Source organism: Macaca mulatta, chromosome 6 (assembly GCF_049350105.2).
Source record: "Macaca mulatta isolate MMU2019108-1 chromosome 6, T2T-MMU8v2.0, whole genome shotgun sequence".
Classification (NCBI taxonomy): domain Eukaryota; kingdom Metazoa; phylum Chordata; class Mammalia; order Primates; family Cercopithecidae; genus Macaca; species Macaca mulatta.
Genome location: NC_133411.1, coordinates 172,265,785 through 172,288,927, shown reverse-complemented (window position 1 = coordinate 172,288,927; position 23,143 = coordinate 172,265,785). Strand labels below are relative to the sequence as shown.

General features: G+C 38.8%; 2 protein-coding genes across 17 annotated transcripts in view; one reads left to right on the top strand and one right to left on the bottom strand.

Moving 5' to 3' along the window:
* HMMR (hyaluronan mediated motility receptor) overlaps positions 1-10,092 on the bottom strand; it is a 35,456-nt gene extending 25,364 nt beyond the window's left edge. For 2 of the 15 annotated variants that reach the window (XM_078004514.1, XM_078004519.1), the window contains exons 1-4: positions 9,443-9,686; positions 4,360-4,458; positions 3,534-3,613; positions 304-348 (exon numbers count right to left, since the gene is read on the bottom strand). Coding sequence is in view for 8 of the 15 variants with exons in the window: in XM_015141361.3 (XP_014996847.1) it covers positions 304-351; positions 3,534-3,613; positions 4,360-4,458; positions 9,084-9,129 (273 nt within the window). In the remaining 7 variants the exon portion in view is untranslated. Of the gene's footprint in view, positions 1-303; positions 352-3,533; positions 3,614-4,359; positions 4,459-9,083; positions 9,248-9,442 lie in introns of those variants that run through there. The other 13 variants (XM_078004516.1, XM_078004520.1, XM_028849894.2 and 10 more) reach the window with 9 other exon arrangements.
* Positions 9,734-19,347, top strand: NUDCD2 (NudC domain containing 2). Of its 2 annotated transcripts, none has more exons than XM_015141365.3 (4): positions 9,734-9,975; positions 12,206-12,254; positions 12,744-12,895; positions 16,125-19,347. In XM_015141365.3, the coding sequence occupies exons 1-4, from the start codon at positions 9,787-9,789 to the stop codon at positions 16,206-16,208; spliced, it is 474 nt and encodes a 157-aa protein (XP_014996851.1). In that variant the 5' UTR covers positions 9,734-9,786; the 3' UTR covers positions 16,209-19,347. The 2 variants fall into 2 exon arrangements, with proteins under 2 accessions (XP_014996851.1, XP_077860648.1); XM_078004522.1 differs by having other exon boundaries at positions 9,734-10,826.
* The last annotated feature ends 3,796 nt before the right edge of the window (positions 19,348-23,143 follow it).

Sequence of the window (23,143 nt, the reverse complement as noted above, 5' to 3'; positions counted from 1 at the left end):
GATGGATAGATATCAATATCTGATCCACATATCTAATTGTAATCAACTGACATAATGATTTTCAGTTATCAGTTTTTCATTAAGTGGGCTATCTTGAATCTTGGCGTTGCCAGCATACCACATTAACATAGCCTGGATAGATCTGTGAAATGTTGTAAGAACTGTTTTCCCATATGCACTGTTCTGAATGGCATGTTTCCCTCACTGCAGGACTCCTCACACTGCAACAGAATCCTTATCTCTTAAATCTATGTAACTGTTTCTATTATATGTACTTTTCAATAAGTTGAAAGCACTGCTTACCTCTTTCTCTAATTTCTTCAAATCTTTATCATTCTTTTGAGATTCCTTCTGTTTAAAAGCCAAAGAAAACTTATAAGCAAATTTAGATGTCACAAATATCACAGCCAAATTTGTTTCTTAGTTACCAGAAAAGATTAAGGGATCCAAACAGTTTCTATTTCAAACATTACACTGAGTCTGTTAAAAATTTTGTGGGTCACTCATCTGATAAATAAAAGATTCTAAAAATCTCAAGATATTTTAGGTTTAAAAGTTTTCAACCCAATAAATCAGGATTTTCCTAATCAGCCCAGTGAAAAGAATAGGTGGAACTTTATGAATAAAGCTACTGACTGCCTCCCTCTAATGTTAAACAGCAATACATCTTGAATATTTCATTATGCTATCTCAGAATCTTACAAAGAGAAATCAACTTAAACTTTGATACCCAAAGAGGAAAATATACAGATGCAAAGAAATAAAAACTGAAATAGCATAAGCTCTGATTCTAATTTTCTCATTGGCTTTATTCTAAATAAGACATACAATTTTCACACTGTATCTTTTTATATCCAACAGACTTTCTGAAACAATGGCTAGAAAAAGACTATCTTTTCCATCTAAAAATGGAAGAAAGGGATCAACATCTTGAATGAAATCTGTTTTAGATGTTTCTAAGTGGGGCAGGAGGTGGGAGTGACATCAGTGTCATGTTTATTAATTTCACACTCCATGAAATTTTTTATGGGGAGGGACTATTATTTTGGGGCTCCATACAAACTTGTATGTAATTTAGTTTTCTTTTTTTTTTTTTTTTTTTGAGACGGAGTCTCGCTCTGTAGCCCAGGCTGGAGTGCAGTGGCCGGATCTCAGCTCACTGCAAGCTCCGCTTCCCGGGTTCACGCCATTCTCCGGCCTCAGCCTCCCGAGTAGCTGGGACTACAGGCGCTGCCACCTCGCCCGGCTATTTTTTGTATTTCTTAGTAGAGACGGGGTTTCACCGTGTTAGCCAGGATGGTCTCGATCTCCTGACCTCGTGATCCGCCCATCTCGGCCTCCCAAAGTGCTGGGATTACAGGCTTGAGCCACCGTGCCCGGCCTGTAATTTAGTTTTCTAAGGGGCTTTATAAATTACAAAACTTCAGGACAGTTTCTTCAAGAAATTTAAGTCAAACCACTTACATCAATTTCTAAGAAGAGTGTCTATAATAGTCCTGCCCAATAAAAATAATGCAAACCATGTATGCATTTAAATTTTTCTAGTAGTGTGTTTAAAAAGTAAAAATCTTAATATATTTTACTTAAGCCAATATATCAAATATATTACTTCAGCATGTCACTAGTATAAAATTATCAATGAGATGTTTTATATTTTTGTACTAAGTCTTTAAAATTTTCTTTGTATTCTACACTTACAGCCATTTCAATTCAATGCTAAATTTTCATCAGAAACATTTATGTATGTTTAGTTTCATAAAACACAGAGAGGAGAAAGTAAATTCACATACTCAAGTTGTTCCAAAAATATTTAAAAGTGTTCCACTAACAAAATTGAGTATATCTTTAAATATATATTAATTAAAATTAAATAATATTAAAAATTTAGTTCTTTAATAGCACTAGCCACATTTCAATTGCTCAACAGACACATGTGGCTATGCTTCCATGCTGAACAACACAGCTCTGTATTACAGAATATGAGGCTTAGGCAACTGCCAAATGAATGAAGAACCTAAGCCTAACTTTTCCCAACTCTGAATATTTTTCACATCAAAAAAAACCTAGTAATTTGTACAAATTTTTAACTTTATTTTTATTTTTGAGATAGGTCTCGCTCTGCTGCCCAGGCAGGAGTGCAGTGGCAGGATCTAGGCTCACTGCAACCTCTGCCTCCCTAGGTTCAAGCAATTCTCCTGCCTCAGCCTCTCGAGTAGCTGGGATTAAGGCACGTGCCACCACACATGGCTAATTTTCTTGTATTTTTAGTAGAGATGGGGTTTCACCATGTGGGTCAGGCTGGTCTCGAACTCCTGACCTCAAGCAATCACCTGCTTCAGCCTCCCAAAGTGCTGGGATTACAGGCGTGAGCTACTGTGCCCAGATGTCTTTTTTTTTTCCTTATTTTTGGAGAGACTGAGTCCTGTTCTGTTGCCCAGGCTGGAGTACAGTGGTGCCATCTCAGCTCATTGCAACCTCTGCCTCCCAGGTTCAAGCAATTCTCCTGCCTCAGCTTCCCAAGTAGCTGGGACTACAGGCGTGTGCTACCACGTCCAGCTAATTTTTGTATTTTTTAGTAGAGACGGGGTTTCACTATATGTTGGCCAGGCTGGTCTCGAACTTCTGACCTCAAGTTATCCACCTGCCTCGCCTCCCAAAGTGCTGGGATTATAGGCGAGAACCACCGCACCCCTCCAGCTGTCTTTTAAAAAGTATTATATGGCGGCCAGGTATGGTGGGCCACGCCTGTAATCCCAATCCCAGTTCTTTGGGATAGATCATCCGAGGTCAGGAATTCGAGACCAGCCTGGCCAACGGGCCAACATGGTTAAACCTCATCTTTAGTAAAAATACAAAAATTAGCCAGGCATGGTGGGATGTGCCTGTAATCCCAGCTACTGGGGAGGCTGAGGCAGGTGAATCGCTTGAGCCTGTGGGGACAGAGGCTGCAGTAAGCTGAGATGGTACCACTGCACTCCAGCCTGGGAGACAGAGTGAGGCTCCATTTCAAAAAAAAAAAAAAAGTATTATGTAGCTTGCCTGATTATAAACTTATGAAAATAGTAATAGTAGCTCTTGCACAAGCCACAAGACTATGAAGAATTTAATCTGTCACCACTCCTTAACAGTTTCTCAGTATCTTTCTTAGATACTGGCATTTTCCCCCTTTTCTTCAAAAATACTTAACCTTCCCTACAAACAAATACACAAAATCAAAACAACTCAAATGGTGGTACTCAATAAATGAAAGCATCACATAATTTTGAAATCTTTACTAGGTAATAAACAATTTAAACACGGAAGTGACTGAGAATTGAAGACCATTGTAATTGTGAACTAAGGGCACATTTAAACATAATGACCTAGGCAGAAATGGAACACTTGCTAGAGTTCTAATGATAACTCATTTCATTAATTCACAGATTTACTTATAACCTTGATTGAGACACTTAACCCATTCTAATCAAATACAATACTTCAGATGTTTTCGATGACACAGTTGATAAACCAGCTGGCATATAAAAGCTCGTCACCTTTGATTCCGAAGACTTAACTTTTCTAGCTGAAGCAGGCAAAGTAGTATCTTTGTCAACATTAAGATTTTGTTTAGATTCTGCAGAAAAATGAATTGTACAGATCATGGTTGGTGTTAACATGTTTTAACTACACACAAAACACAATTTCCAGTTTTTTTTTTTCTTTTTGTTTTTTGAGACAGTGTCACTGTTACCCAGCCTGGACTGCAATGGTGTGATCTCGGCCCACAGCAACCTTTGCCTCCCAGATTCAAGCAATTCTCCCACTTCCCTCCCTAGTCGCTGGGACCACAGGCGCACCCCACCACTCCCGGCTAATTCCTGTATTATGAGTAGAGATGAGGTTTCGCCATGTTGGCCAGGCTGGTCTTGAACACCTGAACTCAGGTGATCCACCCACCTTGGCGTCACAGAGTGCCGGGATTACCAGCACGAGCCACCTTGCCTGGCCCCAGATTTCTAATTGCAACTTTTGATGAAACAATATATTCTTTTCTTAGTTGCACATTTTCAAATAATTACACAATATTTTTACACATCTAATATGGTTCTGATTTTCTTAATATTCCCTGACAGGTCAAGGTAATTACTAAAAGGCAAGCTACATATCAATATAAGTGTCTTGCTTAATTCTCCTGGTTATATAACAACGTAATGATGACAGCATTATTCTGTACTTGACCGTTTCATAAATCCATCAAATACAATTTAAACATAGTTCTAGCTTCACATTTTAAAAAATGCTATAACATCTTTAAATATTGTTATTCATAACTTTAAACTTACAAGATCACATAACCACTGTTCTTTGGTCATCTATTACCTTTCTGTTGTTTAAATCTTTGTGATTTCTGAAACGATACTGGTCCTTTCAATACTTCTGAAGTTTTAACATCATAAGCACCAGGAGATGGTGCGCAACCTAGAGGAAATAGAAAACATTAATATATCATCTAATGTTATTTATGATCTTAAGTTAAAACACGTCTTAATAAAGTGAATATAAATGTAAAAATGTCATTAACAAACTGCTTCTATTTTTTTAAATGTAAAAAATTGCATCCATTTGATATTATAAAGAAGGCCTCTCTATGAAGAACAATATCATCTTGCCCTTTATATCAACTGGGTCAAAGGAACACAGGCAACTGAGCAAACAACAATTTTTGAGATGAACATCATATATTACAGGCAATATATGGCTTTCTTACTAAGGACTGAATATAGCAAATAAAATACTTGGTGTCAACTCTACTCAAAGAGAGTCACAAAGGTAACTACTGTTGGTTTCTAGAAATAAAGTAATTAAAACTGTCTATCCCTCAATGTTTAGCCTAGAATAAAAATTTATAGTGATAATCCATCTCTGGCTAATGTCAATACATCAGACCTATTGAAGATATCAACTGCAATTCAAACACACGGAAGAAAAGCAACCACACTGAGCAACTAGAATTTTTTGAGCACTTACTAAATGCCAGACATTATGCTAAGCATTTTATAGATGTCATTTTATTTAATCCTCACAAGAACACTATGTGATAATTTACAGATAAAGAATGTGAGGCTTAGGAAATTCAAAAAGCCAATGTTATGCAAAGTAAAAATTGTACTAGACTATATTTGTATGTTCCAGAAGTTTATACTGCATAATTTCACTTAACTAAAGTCCCAGATTTGAAGGCATTTCTGAGTAAATAAACATAGCAGATTTGACATGGGGCCCTTAGGACTTACAATAATTAAAATACTATTAGCCTAAAGCTTTAGCTGATTGGGAACAAACAGATTAATACTATTCTCTGAAAAGCTCTTTACTTCAGTCTAGAGCCTCATGCAAATAAATAGGAAGAGCAAGGAGCTTGGACCATTCTCAGGCAACTACTGCAGTCCCCTAAATGTTTGTCAAATGGTAGACAGAAACTCATTATTATTATTATTTTGAGATACTGTCTTGCTCTCTTGCCTAGGTTGGAGTATAGTGGCACCATCTTGGCTCACTGCAACATTTGCCTCCTGGGTTCAAGTGATTCTCCTGCCTCAGCCTCCCGAGTAGCTGGGATTACAAGCTCCCGCCACCATGCCCAGCTAGTTTTTTTTGTATTTTTAGTAGAGACAGGGTTTCACCATGTTGGCCAGGCTGGTCTCAAACTCCTGATGTCAGTTGATCTGTCTGCCTCGGCCTCCCAAAGTGCTGGGATTACAGGTGTGAACCACCATGCCCAGCCCCATGAGTAGATCTTGATTAGCACTTTTTAAAAAGTAAAAACAATAGAAAAAGTCAGCATGACTCATACACTGCAAAGTTAAGAACTATTTTGTGAAACTTTCCTTTCATATATGTGTGTAGAGATATAAGAATACATCTTAGGTTGAAATATAAATTTTGGGGGTTTTTTTGCTTTTTTTTTTTGAGACAGAGTCTCACTCTGTTGCCCAGGCTGGAGTGAGTGCAGTGGCGCAATCTCCACTCACTGCAACCTCTGCCTCCCAGGTTCAAGTGATTCTCCTGCCTCAGCATCCTGAGTAGCTGTGACCACAGGCGCCTGCCACCTCGCCCGGCTAGTTTTTTTGTATTTTTTTTTTTTTTTTTTTTTTGAGACGGAGTCTCGCTCTACCGCCCAGGCTGGAGTGCAGTGGCCGGATCTCAGCTCACTGCAAGCTCCGCCTCCCGGGTTTACGCCATTCTCCTGCCTCAGCCTCCCGAGTAGTTGGGACTACAGGCGCCTGCCACCGCGCCCGGCTAGTTTTTTGTATTTTTTAGTAGAGACGGGGTTTCACCGTGTTAGCCAGGATGGTCTCGATCTCCTGACCTCGTGATCCGCCGGTATCGGCCTCCCAAAGTGCTGGGATTACAGAGTGTGGTACATCTTAGAGCATCTATTTTATTCATTTGGGGTAGGGGTGGGAAGTAACGAAGAATATAGTGTATTTTGAAGCAAACAGAAGACTTCAGAGAAAACTGCCACCACCACTGGTAGCTATGGCCTTTGGGGGTAAGTCGGGAGGGATTCAGAGCTGGTAGTTTTTCTCTTTTGCCCTCTGCTCTTAGAAATGCTGCTGTGGAAAAGCATGAGAAGCACTGATCTAGATTTGACAAGCAGCCAGAAGAGAAACAGAAAACATAAATTAAATCAGGCTGAATTCATCCTAGGTACACTGAAAAAACTCAGCAGTGTACCTAGGATGAGTTCTAGTATTCTCATCCCTCACTGGGTCCACTCTCAAGGAGATAAGGGCCAGCAAAACATGGGAGAGTGGATGTGACTAAGCAGCATGTGCAAGTTGCGAACAATTAAGGCCACATTTAACAAAACTTCTTCCCTAGAGACTCCACAGAGTCAGGTTTGATAGTTAAAGGGATTTGGATTCAAGAGCAACTAGGCTGAAACGGAGCCTGTACACTTACCAATACTTTGTGAGACTGTGGCACATGCCATTTTCATGTTCTATATATTTTTCTTAACTCTTAAATGCACTAGAACATAGGTTTGACTTGTTAGAAATCTGGGAGAGGGAACATCAGACAAGAGGAATGGGATATCTTGGGAGAGATCATAAGCTGTCTGGAACAGCTTACATCTTCATCAACAATGAACAAAAGCTAAGCCAGGCAGTTCACACTTGTATGCAAACAAAACATTTTATGTGTTACATTAAACAAATTCTTCAAACTTCTCTGTGTTTTCTATTTCTTCCACCTAGAATGAACAGCCAACCTTCTGTTTTGCCAGAAGAGCCTGGATGTTGCCTCTTCTAGTTTTTTCTGAATGCCCAAATCAGGCTAGAAAACTCCCTTCATAGAAGCCTGTGCATATTGTTCCTATCATAGAACTTCTTGGTTTTCTTAAGGCTTATGTACTATCCATTTTCCACATTAGCCAGAAGCCTGCTTGAAGTTAGGGAGTATCTTAAACATGTTTGTATCCCCAATATTTAACTCAGGGTTGAGTTCAGCAGCATGGAAAAGAAAACAGAAAGTATGTTGGGGAGGTGGGAATGGAATAGGCTTTTGTAATCAGCCAGATCAGGGTTCAAATCCAGCTGGGGCCTGCCAATCAATAGACATTACTATGGGCCAGATACTTTGTAGATGTATGGAGAAGAGGGTGAATAAAAACTCTCTTTTTTCGGTGTAGCTTTAAGCCCCTGGAAAGTGACTTTGAGAAGCTCAGATTCTTCATTCACAAAACAAGGATAAAGAACAGTACCTACCTTAAAGTGTGGTTGTGAGGGTTACTCGAGTAAGAAAAATCACCACAGTGCCTCATACACATTAACAGCAAACGAATAATTGGTATTACTCCTGTAACTGTGAGCCTGAAATACTGTATCTTTGGTAAAGCCAGTTTAACCTACTATAATGCAAACAACAACAACAAAAACAAAAAACCTTAAAGCCACACTGCTGACAAAACTTAAGAGTAGGTCCTTTGATTACTCGGGAAATTATATGGTCCTTGAGTCTTTTAACTAAGAAAATAAGTTTGTGCTGATTCACTTGCTCATTTGGCCTTCCTTTGTGAGTAGTTGTGAACATTTTCATCCACACGTTGGCTGACAGAAATTAAGAGATGTAATAAGTAACCATGAAATAGTGTATGATAGTGGATAAATCACGAGCTTTGATATTTAGCTCTACCACTTACTGGTTGTGCAAGTTACAAAACCTCTGTTTTCTCATCTGTAAAATGGGGTCAATATCAGTACCTTCCTCACTTGGCTTTTGGAAGGAATAAACAAAATCTAGTAGCACAGTCCCAGCATACAGCATCTTAAATGATGAATGCCTACCAAACACATCTAAGGCTTCCTGGTTACTGTGCTTATGCATTGCGGTGTTAAGAGCACAAGATGGGGGCTGGGTTCTTATTCCAGTCCGGGCACTTTGGTAGTGCAGCACTGAGCAAATTTAAGTCTCAGTCTTTTTATCAATAAAACAATGAATAATAGGATTACCCCTTAGAGTTGGTGGGAAATTAACAACTAATAATCGATGTACAGCCTTAGTATGGTGCTTGAGGTATAAGTGGTCAATATCAGCAATGATAACTTCATTGTTTCTGTTTTCAATAAGTACTACTGCTCTAATTTTACACCCAGAAATTGCCTTTACGGATCTTCCTACTTTTATGCCCAAATGGAATATACAAAAGAAATCCACAAGTTCAGGCTAAAAGTAATACTCCAATGTTCTTATCAGTGAGGCCCTCTCGGACTTGAAAATCAAATAGCTACCAACGCCTCGCCTCCATTCCCTTCGCTCTGCTGTAGTTTCTCCATTACTGCTGTTTATTGACAGTATTCCCCGCCTGAATGTAAGCCCCAAGGGGCGGGGACTGTTTCACTCCCTGCGGTATCTTTAGCATCCTGATTAGTGCTTGGCATGTAACAGATGCTTAGAGCATATTTGAGAAAAATCAATCAATTGAATGAGCCCCAGCCCGATCCTAAAATCGCCTCCTGCTTGCCTCCCAAGAAGGGAGCCGAAAGAGGCAAAGGGCGTTAGGGCGTCTCCCGTCCCCCAGCTCCTTCCCCCTTACGCACCAGAAGGGTCATTGAATCTTTTCAGGGGCGCCTTAGGAAAGGACATGTTGACGGCCAGCTCCAGAAACTGAAGGTCACTGGCACTCCTCGGCAACTGAATGCGGATTATCACTGCCTACCGGCTTCAAATTCAAAACTCCCCACATTCCCCTCCCACACCGGCGTTAGCCAATTGGAAAGTCAAACCCCTGGGCACACCAATCCCGCAGAGGAATACAAAGAAAGACTGCTGGGTTCTGACTGCGTCCAATTAGCTGGTCTGTGAGTTCGGGCTGCCAGCCAATAGGAAACCGTTACTGTTCCCCGCCCCACCCACCTACCCAGTCATTCCCGGCGTTACTCAATTGTAACCTACGCACCACTAGCATTTGCGCAAGCGCACTTCACTACGGAGGCGTTTGAAAGCGCATGTTGGCGTCATTTAGGTGACTGTGTAGTAAGTTCCGGCTTCACTGGTTCCAGTTCTGTCCCATTGTTCGTTGCATGTGAACTTTTCTGGGTTTCAGTTCTTTCATCCGGGTTCTGCTGGTGCCGTAAATGGCCATTCAAAAGGGAAAACGAACAGGAACACCGAGACGCCAGCTTGCGTTCCTGCGCATGTGCAGTGACCCGAGCAGAGTGGCCGAGGCGTAGCCTGAGCGTGGGATTCCGCGCGTGCGCTCGGCTCCGCCTGGTGCGGCTACGGCCGGGAAGCCACTGGAGTATGTCGGCCCCGTTTGAGGAGCGGAGTGGGGTGGTTCCGTGCGGGACCCCGTGGGGCCAGTGGTACCAGACCCTGGAGGAGGTGTTCATTGAAGTTCAGGTGCCTCCAGGCACGCGCGCCCAGGATATCCAGTGCGGCCTGCAGAGCCGGCATGTGGCGCTGTCGGTGGGCGGCCGCGAGATCCTCAAGGTAGCAGCAGCTCGGGGCTTGTGTTCAGTTTCCTCTTCCCAGCCGCCCCCTAAAAGTTCATGGTTTCCCTGAACGACTGTTGGGTGTCCTCACGGCTCCCGTGGCTGGCAGAAAGAGAAAGAGGATAACACTGACCAGGTTTGGGTCTGGTCAGAGCCCGCCTCCTCAGGGCAGATGCTGAGTTGTGGAAATTTGAGGAGCCCATTTTCCTATTTAGTTTTCAAACCAAGCCAGACTGCTGCTTCTGCTTCTCTGAAGGGCTTCAGCTGGGAACAGATTAACTAGGTTGCTAAAGGAACAAATATTTCTTCCGTGCACTGAAGACGGGAAGGTGGCAGGAAGGCAACGAGACAGATGACATCCCTGCAGTGGAGCGTAATTAATCAACAGATAAATATAGGAAAGGAGAACAAAGAAAATAGGGATAGAATAACGGGCAGAGAATTTAGAGGTGATGTCAGGTGATTAGTTTTGTCATGTAAAAGTTTAAAAATCCTGCATGTTTATGGAGTGGTCAAGCACGTGGTGAAGAGGTGTGTGCAGAAAATAAGCAGTACCCCTTTTCTTTCTTTTCACCAATACTCGTTGGATCTGGACTCGCTTTTTCTTTGTTAAGCGTATAGTTAAATGAACAGGTTGAAATTAGATTTTGTTCTCAGATTACATGCCCAAGATGTTTGATGGCAGTGTAATGTGAAGGGAGACGACTTGTTTCCTAGTTTTGTAAACTTGGGCAAGAGATTGTTCAGTGTCTGTATACCTTCCTTATCCACAAGATACGGTAGTTATGGTACCCTTCTCATAGGATTGTTTTGGTATTCATGTGTATGAAGAGCTTGGAGTATTCACTGGTATGTAATAAGTTCATTCTATATGTTAGCTATTATATATATTACAGTATATGGAGGTGCTTTGAGTGCCTCAAGATTCCTGTGAAAGACATTAATTTATGTCAGCTTGGATCTCTGTGACTTTTCTGAATTGTACAATTCATAGTTTCCTCAACAATGGTTTTAGATTACGATTTAAATTTAGTAAATCCAGTAACTTTCGGAATTTAGCAGTAACTCGGGGATTTTTGATGTACATATAGACCAATGGGAGTTTTTTTTTTCCCACTAATTTTGACATATTTGAAAATGTGGGCTTTTTCTAGTGACACTTTAATTTCACTCTCTATAACTTAAATTTGGCAGCAAATTAAAATGGATTTGAGCTTATGCATTCTCTCTCTTTTTTTAAAAAATATACTTATTTATTTATAGAGTCAGGGTCCCTGTCTCCCGTGCTGGAGTGCAGGGCTGAGATTGTAGCTCACAGCAGATTCGAACCCTTGGGGTCAAGCAATCCACATTGGCCTCCAAAGTGCTGGGATTACAGGCCTGAGCCACCGGACCTGGTGCCGTCTCTTTTAAATTTATATTTTGTTTATTTATTTATTTTTTTTAAAAAAACATGAGTTTGTGAACAGTCACAAGTGATCTTTCAAATCTGGAATACGTAAAGTTTTTTTAAATGCCAATTGCCCAACAAAAAGATTAAAATGTTTTTAAAAGTTTACGTTAAAAACAACATTTTGCTGGGTGCAGTAGCTCATGCCTGTAATCCTGGCACTTTGGGAGGCCTAGGCGGGTGGACCACGAGGTCAGGAGTTCGAGACCAGCCTGGCTAACATGGTGAAACCCCATCTCTACTAAAAATACAAAAATTAGCCCGTCGTGGTGGCGGGCGCCTGCAGTCCTAGCTACTCGGGAGGCTGAGGCAGGAGAATAGCTTGAACCCTGGAGGTGGAGGTTGCAGTGAGCCAGATCGCGCCACTGCACTCCAGCCTGGGTGACAGAGCGAAACTCTGTCTCAAAAAAAAGACATTTTTTAGTTTTAGCAGGAGATCCCTTCTTGTGGTTAATTTTAATTGGTAGAATTAAAGCATTTCAGATACTAATTTCACATTTGGCTAGTGGTCAGCATTATTGTATCTTCTAAAAATTAAGGAGCCCTGATCTTTCTTTAGAGAGCTCTGTGTTCTTTGCCATAGTAAATATCCCTTGCAGTGTAAACTAGTTTCCATTTTACCTGCTGGAAGAAAATTTAGGGTTGCGCACCTATAAATGTCATGGTGAAGTGGTGGTATAAGATGTGGATTAGGTAGGAAAGTAGATAAATCTTAATCATGAAAACTTTATACAAATTAAATTCTGTATTTTTAGCATCTTGTATGTTTATTTTTCAGGGCAAACTCTTTGATTCTACAATAGCTGATGAGGGAACATGGACTTTGGGTAAGGGTAATTACTAGAATTCATCAAATCTTTTTTAAAATTAATTTTGTCTTGTTATCTATTCCCCTTTTGTATTAGGTCTTTTTTGTCTTTGCAGCTTTGAAAGATAAAGCAATAGAAATGTGTTGAAAACCGTTGTATGTCAAAATTACCTACTGGGGGGAGAAAAGATTACTTAGTGGTTTTTGAAAATATAAAATTTAATGAAGAACTTCTTGAGACCAGCCTGGCCAACATGGTGAAAGCCCGTTTCTACTAAAAATACAGAAGTTAGCCGGTCATGGTGGCGCATGCCTGTAATCCCAGCTACTAGGGAGACTGAGGCAGGAGAATCACTTGAACCCTGGGGTGGGGGCGAAGGTTGCAGTGAGCCGAGATCGCGCCACTGCACTCCATCCTGGGCGACAGAGTGAGACTGTCTCAAAAAAAAAACAAAAAAACCCAACTTGATGAAGAACTCTAATTTCTTTGTGTGTGTGTTTTTTTTAGAGGATAGAAAAATGGTTCGTATTGTTCTCACAAAGACAAAGAGAGATGCAGCAAATTGTTGGACTTCTCTACTAGAATCTGAATATGCAGCGGATCCTTGGGTGCAAGACCAAATGCAGAGAAAGCTTACATTAGAGAGATTCCAAAAAGAAGTAAGTCAGATGAAGTGTATGAGTATGTGTAATTAAATATATAAAAATCATTGAATAAATACTCTTTGAAATTGAAACTCAAATGTCATTATGAAGAGTTACAAACATTTTCTTTTTTTTCTTTTTTTTTTTTTTTTTTTTTTGAGACGGAGTCTTCCTGTGTCGCCCAGGCTGGAGTGCAGTGGCCAGATCTCAGCTCATTGCAAGCTCCGCCTCCCGGGTTTTTACGCCATTCTCCTGCCTCAGCCTCCCGAGTAGCTGGGACTACAGGCGCCCACCACCTCGCCCGGCTAGTTTTTTGTATTTTTTAGTAGAGACGGGGTTTCACCGTGTTAGCCAGGATGGTCTCGAACTCCTGACGTCGTGATCCACCCGTCTCGGCCTCCCAAAGTGCTGGGATTACAGGCTTGAGCCACCGCGCCCGGCCGAGTTACAAACATTTTCTAGAAGAATTTTTTAAGTGAATGGTTAGAATAATGGCCTTGTATGGATTTGATTTTTCAAAAGATTTTCTTGAGAGGAATTTATTTGTATTGCTGTGATTTGTGAGTTTAAGCTTACTTTTATGTACATCAGTAATGCATGAATAAACTCTTACTATAGTTGAATCAATATAGACTTACATAGTGTAAAAGTGAAAGGCCCCTTCACCACCATTCTTCCATCTATCTCATTTTCATCTTATATGTTGGCTGTTTGTTTTGTTTTTTAGCATAAATGGAGGATCACACTGTGTGTATTGTTCTCCTTGTTGCTTTTTTATTTAATAATATGCCGCGGGTCTCTTTCTTTACTAGTACATAGGTATAAAACTCATTCTTTTTAACTGCTTCAGAGTATTCTGTAGTTTGGATGTGTTATCATGATTTAGCTGTTTGCCTTTGATATGATTTAGATTTCTTCATTTTTCTCTATTTTAAACAAAGCTGTGCTTTCATCTCTGTGAAACTACTCAAGTGTTCTAAGATATCTTTAAGATAAATATCTGGGAGACGAATTACTAGATCGTAGCACTTGATAATGTATGTCTTTATGATAATGATTTCCAAATGTATATCTCAAGCCTAGACTTTTTTTCTGAATTTAGGACCTGCATACCCAGTTGCCTATTCAACATCTCCACCTGGCTATCTAATGTATATTAAGCTCACCATGTCCAAGTTGAACACCCTAACAATCCTTCTATATTTGTTTTTACCCGTAGCCTTCTCATCTCAGTTGATGAAAACTAGTAGTTCAGGTCAAAAAAAAATTTGGGACTCATTCTTTGATTCTTACATCATTCTCATACTCTATCCAATGTATTAAGAAATCTTGTTGATGCTACCTTCCAAATATATTTAGAATTTGACCACTTCTCACCACCAGCTCTACTACCATTCAGATCTGGACCACCTCTAATGTCTTGCCCGGATTACTCTAATAACGTTCTAATTGGTCTTCTCACTTTTACTCTTGCCATAGTCTTCCCAAAATAGCAGTTTTTTGTTTTGTTTTGTTTTTTGTTTTGTTTTGAGATGGAGTCTCGCTCTGTCGCCCAGGCTGGAGTGCAGTGGTGCAATCTCTGCTCACTGCAGGCTCCGCTTCCTGGGTTCCCGCCATTCTCCTACCTCAGCCTCATGTATAGCTGGGACTGTAGGCTCCCGCCACCACGCATGGCTAATTTTTTTGTATTTTTAGTAAAGATGGGGTTTCACTGTGTTGGCCATGATGGTCTCAATCTCCTGATCTCGTGATCCGCCCACCTCAGCCTCCCAAAGTGCTGGGCTTACAGGCATGATCCACCATGCCCGGCCAGTTGGAGCAGTTCTTTTAAAATCCAAGTCATATCATACCACTTCTCAAACTCTGCAAGTCATTTCTCTATCTCTTACAAGGCCATATCTGTTCAGTTATTCCATTATCTCCTTGACTACCTCCTTCCCTACTGCTATCCCTCTTACTGATTCTGCTTTTGCCATACTGGCCTGTTTGCTGTTCCTTAAAGAACATGTCAGCCCATCCCTTTGCTATCGTTCTGACTGCAATGCTCTTCTTCCGCAGTTTGGCTTTTATGTTTTCATATCATTGCTCAATGAAGCATACTTTGATCATCCCATTTAAATATTATCATTTTATTTCCCTTATCCTGTTTTTTCTATTATCACTTACCAACTTTTAACACTAGATCAGGGGTTGGCAAACTACAGCCTTTGTGCCAAATTTGGCCCACTACCTGTTTTATAGCTTTTCTAGAACACATATATGCTCATTTGTTTGTATATTGTCTTTCAGATAGTTGAGTATTTGTGTTAGAGACCATGTGGCCTGCAAAACCTGAAATGTTTACTACCTAGTTCTTTAAAAAGCGTGCCAGCCCCTGTACTGGTTGATTTATGGTTTGTCTCCTCCTGCTAGAATAAGTTCCGCTAGAGCAGGAATTTTTGTTTTTTTTCACTCTTGAATTCTACATACCTCTAATGGTCTTCCAAACAGTAGGAGCTCAACAAATGTTTGTTGGATAAATGAAATAGCCCACCAAAAAGACTAAGGCCTGACATACTACTTTACAGGATTGTTGTGAGGGTTAAATATCTTACATATATATAGCTCTTAGAGATTTGTGTGGCACGTAGAAAGCTCTCAAAAAATGCTAGCTATAGGCCGGGTGCCGTGGCTCACGCCTGTAATCCCAGCACTTTGGGAGGCAGAGGCAGGTGGATCACCTGAGGTTGGAAATTCAAGACCAGCCTGACTAACATGGAGAAACTCCGTCTCTACTAAAAATATAAAATTAGCTGGGTGTGGTGGTGCATGCCTGTAATCCCAGCTACTCGGGAGGCTGAGGCAGGAGAATCTCTTGAACCCGGGAGGCGGAGGTTACGGTGAGCTGGGATTGCACCATTGCACTCCTGCCTGGGCAACAAGAGCGAAACTCCGTCTCAAAAAAATAAATAAATTAAAAAAATTAAAATGCTAGCTATTAAATCTATCTACGGACTTTTATTGAAGTATATGTTTCCCCATACACTTGCCAACATTGTAGTATACATATGATTTCTAAATATTTATAACTAGGAGAGTTGAAAAATGCCTCATAGTTTTAAATGTTATTTTGGTGACAACAGTGAAGTCTGTTTTATTTTCATGTATTTATTGGTCATTTATATATCTTTTTCATCAATTGCCAGTTTGTACTTGTATTTTTCCTTTTAGGTTTTATTTCATTATATATTTTTATATCTTTTAGAATCCTGGTTTTGACTTCAGTGGAGCAGAAATCTCAGGAAACTACACTAAAGGTGGACCAGATTTCTCAAACCTTGAGAAATAACTGCTTTTTTTTCCTGAATTCTGTGGATCCTAGCAGATATTGCCAACTTAATCAGAGAAACAGATTATGTAATGGAAGAAAAATGTGGATGCCTACAGTTAACAGATTGCAAAATATATTTTAAAATGGTTCTAAAAATTGCATTCAAACATGATTTACGTAGGAAATGTACTGTGGGAACTATTCTATGGATACATGGTAAAGTTGTTTTGGACTTGTTTTTGCTCAGCATGAAGTTTTATATGCTGCATTTTACTAATTCCATATTTAACCATATTTTTAATACAAAATAACATTAGAGTATAGATCATGTGAAATGAAGGGTGCCTTTGGGGAAAATTAACTTTTTCTTTTGATAAGTATGATATTCAATAAAGTTTTCTAAATAGGAATTGTGTACCCCTTTGTCTAAGTATAACAATTCACACAAAATTATAGTGCTGAAAACAATGTTAAGAAAGGAAAAAGTCCATAAATGTATTTTAAGTAATTAAGAGTTAATGAAAATTTCTTAATTAGAATATTATTACTTGAGGGATTACTTTATGTCAAAAAGTTTAAAAATAGTTAAAAGTCTAACAGTAGAAGTGGATTAACACAAAAGAGAAGTGTGAACATGGTAATTAAGTGAGTCCTTTGTGGCAGAAAGTGAAGGTCACTAATTGTATATCAGTGGCATTGTTTTGATCTTAAGTGATTTAGGCATATAGGTAGGAATTATCTATAGACATTCAATGTCCTATTTATGTCCTTTTTATTTATTTTTTGCCCTTTTTAACTCTTGAAAAAAATTTAAATCTCATGCATAGAAAAGTTACAGATAATTCTTTTCTTTCTGAACCATTTGTGAATTAGTTGAAGACATGATTCCTCATTACTGATAACTGTTTGCTTCAAATTATCTTACATGACTAGAATGCAACCATTAAAATCAGGAAATTTATGTTAACACATTACCACCCTCTAATCCTCAGACCTTTACTTCATTCACATTGAACCGATTGTCCTAATAACGTCCTTATAGCAAGAGGATCCAGTCAGAATCATGCCTTCCATTTAAATGTCAGCTGTCTTTAGTTTACTTCATTCTGGAACAAGTTCTCATTTCGTTCCTTTTACAACTTAGTGCTTTTGACAATTATGGGGTAGTTTTGTAGGACATCCCTTATTTTGAGTTCTGATACTTCATGATTAGATTGAGGTTATTCATCTTTGGCAGGAATGTGATAGAAGTACATCTTGTCATAGTTTAATAATTTCAATTTGTCTCATTTCTGATGGTGTTTCTTAGATGACTGATTAAGGTAGTGTCTGCCAGACTTCTCTACTGTAGTTATTTTTATAATTATTTTTTGAGAAGATAGTTGCAAAATACTACCTTGTTTCTCATCAGACTTTAAATTTATCATATCTCTATAATCTCATTATTTTCTATTTTATTCAGTGGGTTAAAAACCTATTCTCATTACAGTGATGCTCAAAATTATTGTACATTTGGCTGGTAGAAGTCCATTTTGGGTGGCCTCTGTGTCCTTCTGACATGTTCCCATCATTATTCAATCAATTTGTTACTCTCTGGCATAAGATATACCAGACTTCTCATTGCTGTCCTTGACCTAACCCAAGAATCAGCCATTTTTCCGTAGAGCCTGGGTTCTCTTTAGTGGGTAATATTTAAAAGCCAAGATCTGTGCTAGTGTGCAATTGCTATTGGTGTATATATATAATGCATGTCTTTACATCTATATTTCTGTATCTGTGTATATTGAAAACCATGAGTTCACATGTAAATTCTAATTCCATGGGCTTCATTTTCATTTTTTCCCTTTCCATATTTATAACCCCTTTCAGTACCAGTGAGAAATCTGATTCCTATTTGATTCTCTATTTGTGTTTTGTTTTTTCTTTTTTGAGTTGGAATTTTACTGTTGTCGCCCAGACTGGAGTGCAGTGGTGTGATCTCGGCTCACTGCAACCTCTGCCTCCTGGGTTCAAGCAATTCTCCTGCCTCAGTCTCCCAAGTAGCTGGGATTACAGGTATGAGCCACCACACCTGGCTAATTTTTAATTTTTTGTAGAGACGGGGTTTCTCCATGTTGGTCAGGCTGGTCTCAAACTGCCAACATCAGGTGATCTGCCCGCCTCGGCCTCCCAAATTGCTGGGATTACAGGTATGAGCCGCTGCGCCTGGCCTGATTCTCTATTGTAGGTCATCTCCCCACATGAATGTCTTCCTCACCCTGCTTAGGCTTCGCATCCTATGCTGAGCAGGGATATCCTCCTCCTCACCCTGCCTGGACCCTTAACACCTCACTCCAGGCCGTGGCAGTCCATTCACCCTATGATTCCTGTCTTGCTTATTTTAAGAATGAATTGTCGGGGAAGAGGCTATTTTTCTTTTAATTTTATTCTCTTTGACATTTAACAAAATTTTTTATTTTGAGTAAACAAAGTAAAATTAACATTTTTGGCGTATAGTTTGGTGAATTTTAAGTACGGATATGTGTAAACACCTCCACAATCAGAATATTGAAGCATTCAATCACCATAAGAACTCTTATGCTCTCTTTATAGTCACACCCTACTCCCAGCCCCTAAACCTTGGAAACCACTGATCTAATCCTTGTCTCCATATTTTTGTCTTCAAGCATGTCATAAATGGAATCATATGTAATTAAGAAAAACAGCTTAATTGTAACAACATACATTTCACCCATTTAAAGTGTATAATTCAGTAGCTTTTAGTATATACACAGATAAATGCAACCATTCCAATAATCAATTTCAGAGTGTTCTCATCATCTCAGATAGAAACCTCGTATAATTTAGCTTTTATCCTCCCGTCATCCCCCGTCATCCACCACTTTTCATCTCATGGATTTCCCTGTTCTGGACATTTCATGTACATGGAATCGTAGTATGTGGTCTTTGGTTACTGGCTTCTTTCACTTAACATGTCTTAAGAGGTTCATCTATATTCTAGCATGTATCAGCACATTCATTAGTATGTCTGAATAATACTTCATTGTATGGCTGTATCACTTTGTTTATACATTTGTAAGTTGGACATTTTGGGTAATTCCACCTTTTGGCTGTCCTGACTAAAGCTGCTATAAACGTGTACAAGTTTTTATGTGCATATGTGTTTTCATTTCTTACCTAGGAGTAGAATTTGTAGGTTATATGATAACTATGTTAATCATTTGAGGAGCTGTCATTGTTTCCCAAAGCAGCTACATCTTTTTACTTTCCCACCAGCAGTGTACACAGGTTCCAATTTCTCTGCATCCTTGCCAACACTTGTTTACTTGACATTTTGATTTTAGTCATTCTAGTAGATATGAAATGGTATATCTATGTAGTTTTGGTTTGCTATTCTCTGATGACTATGTTGAGCGTTCTTTCTTGTGCTTATTGGCTATTTGGGTATCTTCCTTAAAGCAGTGTTTATTCAAATTATTTACCCATTTTTTGGTTGTTGTCTTATTGAGTAGTAAGGGTCTTTATATGTTCTGGGTACAAGTCCCTTATTGGGTATATGATTTGTAATTTCTCCTCCTTTTACTTTGTTGATAGTGTCTTTTGAAGCACAGACTTAATTTTGATGAAGTCTTATCCATCATGCCGTTGGTGGATCACGTTTTTGGTGTCATGTCTAGGAACCTTAACCCCAGGTCATGAAGAATTTTTCTTTTTCTTTTCTTTTTTTTTTTGAGACAGACTCTCGCTGTCACCCAGGCTGGAGTGCAGTGGCACAATCTCCACTCACTGCAACCTCTGCCTGCTGGGTTCAAGTGATTCTTGTGCCTCAGCCTCCCAAGTATCTGGGACTACAGGTGTGCCCACCACTACCAGCCCTTTTTTTTTTTTTTTTTTTTAGTAGAGATGGGATTTCACCATATAGGCTAGGTTGGTCTTGAACTCCTGACCTCAAGTGATCTGCCCACCTCGGCCTCCAGAGTGCTGGGATTACAGGCATGAGCCACCGTGCCCAGCCTATGGATTTTTTCTTCTAAAAGTCTTATAATTTTAAGTTCTACATTTAGATCTGTGATCCATTTTAGGTTAATTTTTGTATAAGCTGTGAAATTTAGGTTTATGTTTTGGCATGTGGATGTTCAGTTGTTTTAAAATCATCTGTTGAAAAATTGTCTATTTCCCATTGAGTTGTCATTTCACCTTTGTCAAAAATCAATTGCTATTTATGTGAGTCTAGTTTTGGACTTTATTCCATTGATCTATGTGTTTATCCTTTCATAAATACCACATTGCCTTGATTATCATAGCTTTATAGTAAGTCTTAAAACTGGGCACCATAATTCCTTCAACTTTATTCTTTTTCAAAATTGTTTTGACTAATTTAGTTTCTTTGCCTTTCATATGAAGTTTAGAATTAGCTACTCTGTATCTACAAAAAATCCTACTGGGGTTTTGAATGCAATTTTGTCTTCCAATCCATGAACATGAGGTATCTATTTAGGACCTCTTTGATTTCAGTTATCAGCATTTTATGTCATTTTTCAGCCTATATTCCACAGTGTTCATTTTGGGGGAACGATTGTTAAATTGTATTATTTTGGAAACATGGGTTTCCAATTGCACATTGCTAGTATATACAAATGTGTTTGATTTTTGTTTGTTGACCTTGTATCCTGTGACGTTGCTAAACTTTATTAGTTTTGGAAGTTATTTTGTTGTTAACTTGTTAAGTTTTCTACATAAACTACGAATAGGAACAGTTTTATTTTATCCTTTTAATTCTGTGGGCCTTTGATATTTTTTGCCCGATTGCAGTGGCCAGAACAATACAGTGGAGAAAGTGGCCATCCCAGTCTTGTTCTGGATCTTAGGATTTTGAAAGCATTGTCTTTGACCATTATGTATGCAAGCTGTAGGCCTTTCGTAAATTCCCTTTTGTCATGTTGAGCAAGTTCCCATCTATTAATTTGTTGTTAGCAGAGTTTCATGAGTGGATATTGAATTTTCTATGCTCTTTCTGTATCAGTTTGGTCATTTTTTTTTTCTTTAGACTGGTAAAATCATGGATTTTATTGATTGATTTCAGAATTTTGAAACAGCTTTCCTCCCAACCCCAAACTTGGTCGTGGTACATTATTCAGCTTATGTATCTAGATTTTTATTTTTTGAGGATTTTTATGTCTGTGTTCATTTTGGATATTGTGCAATTTTTTTTTTCCTTGTATTATCTTTATCTTGGTATGGTATCATGTTAATTCTGGTCTGGTAAAATGAATTGAAAAGTGATTATTCTTTTTGGAAGAGATTTGTAGAATTTGTGTTAAGTCTTCTTTAAATGTTTTATGAATTTGCTAGTAAGGTTTTAAACAATAGTTCAATTTTTAAAAATAGAGAATTTATTGAAGTTTACTTTAGTTAAGTTTTGGTACTGTGCCTTTCAAGGAATTGGTTCATCTAATCCTATGTGCATAGAGTTGTTCATGGTATTTTGTGTTGTTCTAATGAGGATCTATACTGTTATCTTTTCTTTGATTCCTAAGATTGGCAGCTTCTCTCTTTTTGTCAATCTTGCCAGAGGTTTATCAATTTTACTACTTTTTTCAAAAATTAGTTTTTGTTTTGATTGTTCTCTATTAACTTGTTTACAATTGCATTGATTTTCTGCTTCGTTTTTTTTTTTCTTCCTTCTGCTTGCTTTAGGTTTAGTTTGGACTTTTTTTCTTTTTTAAAATAGACTGGTCTCACTTCATCACCCAGGCTGGAGTAGTGTTATGATCATAGCTCACTGCAGCCTCAAACTCGTAGGGTCATGATCCTCCTCCCTCAGCCTTCTGAATGGCTGGAACTATAGTGGTGTGCCACCACACCCAGTTAGAGTTTCCTAGTTTCTTAAAGTGGGAGCTTAGAGTATTAATTCAAGACCTTTTTCTTGTTTAGTAAAAAGCAGTCGATTGTTATAAATTGCAGCACCAGCATGGCTGTATTCCAAGCACAATGATATTTTCATTTATTTAAACATATTTTTTGAGACTTCTCTGTAGAATCATGAATTATTTAGAAGTGTGTTGTTTAATTTCCAAGTGTTTGGAGATTTTCTTGCTGTTACTGATTTCTATATTATGGTCAAAAAACATACTTTGTATGATTTCATCTCTTTTAAATTTGTTAAGGTTTAAGACCCATGATGTGGTTTATCTTGGTGAGTGTTACATGTGTACTTGAAAAGAATGCTTATTCTGTTGTTTTAGGTGGAAGGGTTTTATGTCAATTAAATCTAGCTGGTTATTAGGATTATTCCATTTTTCTACATCTTTGCTAATTCTGTATTAATTCTATAGACTACTGAGAGAGGAATGTTTAAGTCTCCAACAGTAAATGAAAATTTGTTCAGTCCTCCTTTTAATGCTACCAATTTTTGCTTCTTTTTTTTTTTTTTTTTTTTGAGTCTTACCTTGTCACTCAGGCTGGAGCATAGTGGCTCTGTCATGCTTTGCTGCAGCCTCAAACTCCTGGGCTCAGACAGTCTTCCCACCTCAGGCTCCCCAGTACCTAGGACTACAGATGTTCATCACTATGTCCAGCTAATTTTTACTTTTTTTTTTGGAGAGATAGGGTCTCCCTAAGTTAAGCAGGCTGGTCTTTAACTCTTGGCCTCAAGCAATCCTCCCACCTTGGTTTCCCAAAGCATTGGAATTACAGGCATGAATGAGCCTCTGCACCTGGTCTCTTCATGTATTTTTAAGATCTGATAACACGTGCTTACTTTTAGCACTGTCTTGGTGAATTTTATCATTACATAATGTCCCTAATTATCCTTGGCAATTTTGGTTGTTCCTAACTCTACTTTGATGAATATAAAAGTGGCTTTTTTATTTATTTTTTGAGACAAGAGCCTTACTCTGTTGCCCAGGTTGGAGTGCAGTGGTGTGATCTTGTCTCACTGCAACATCTGCCTC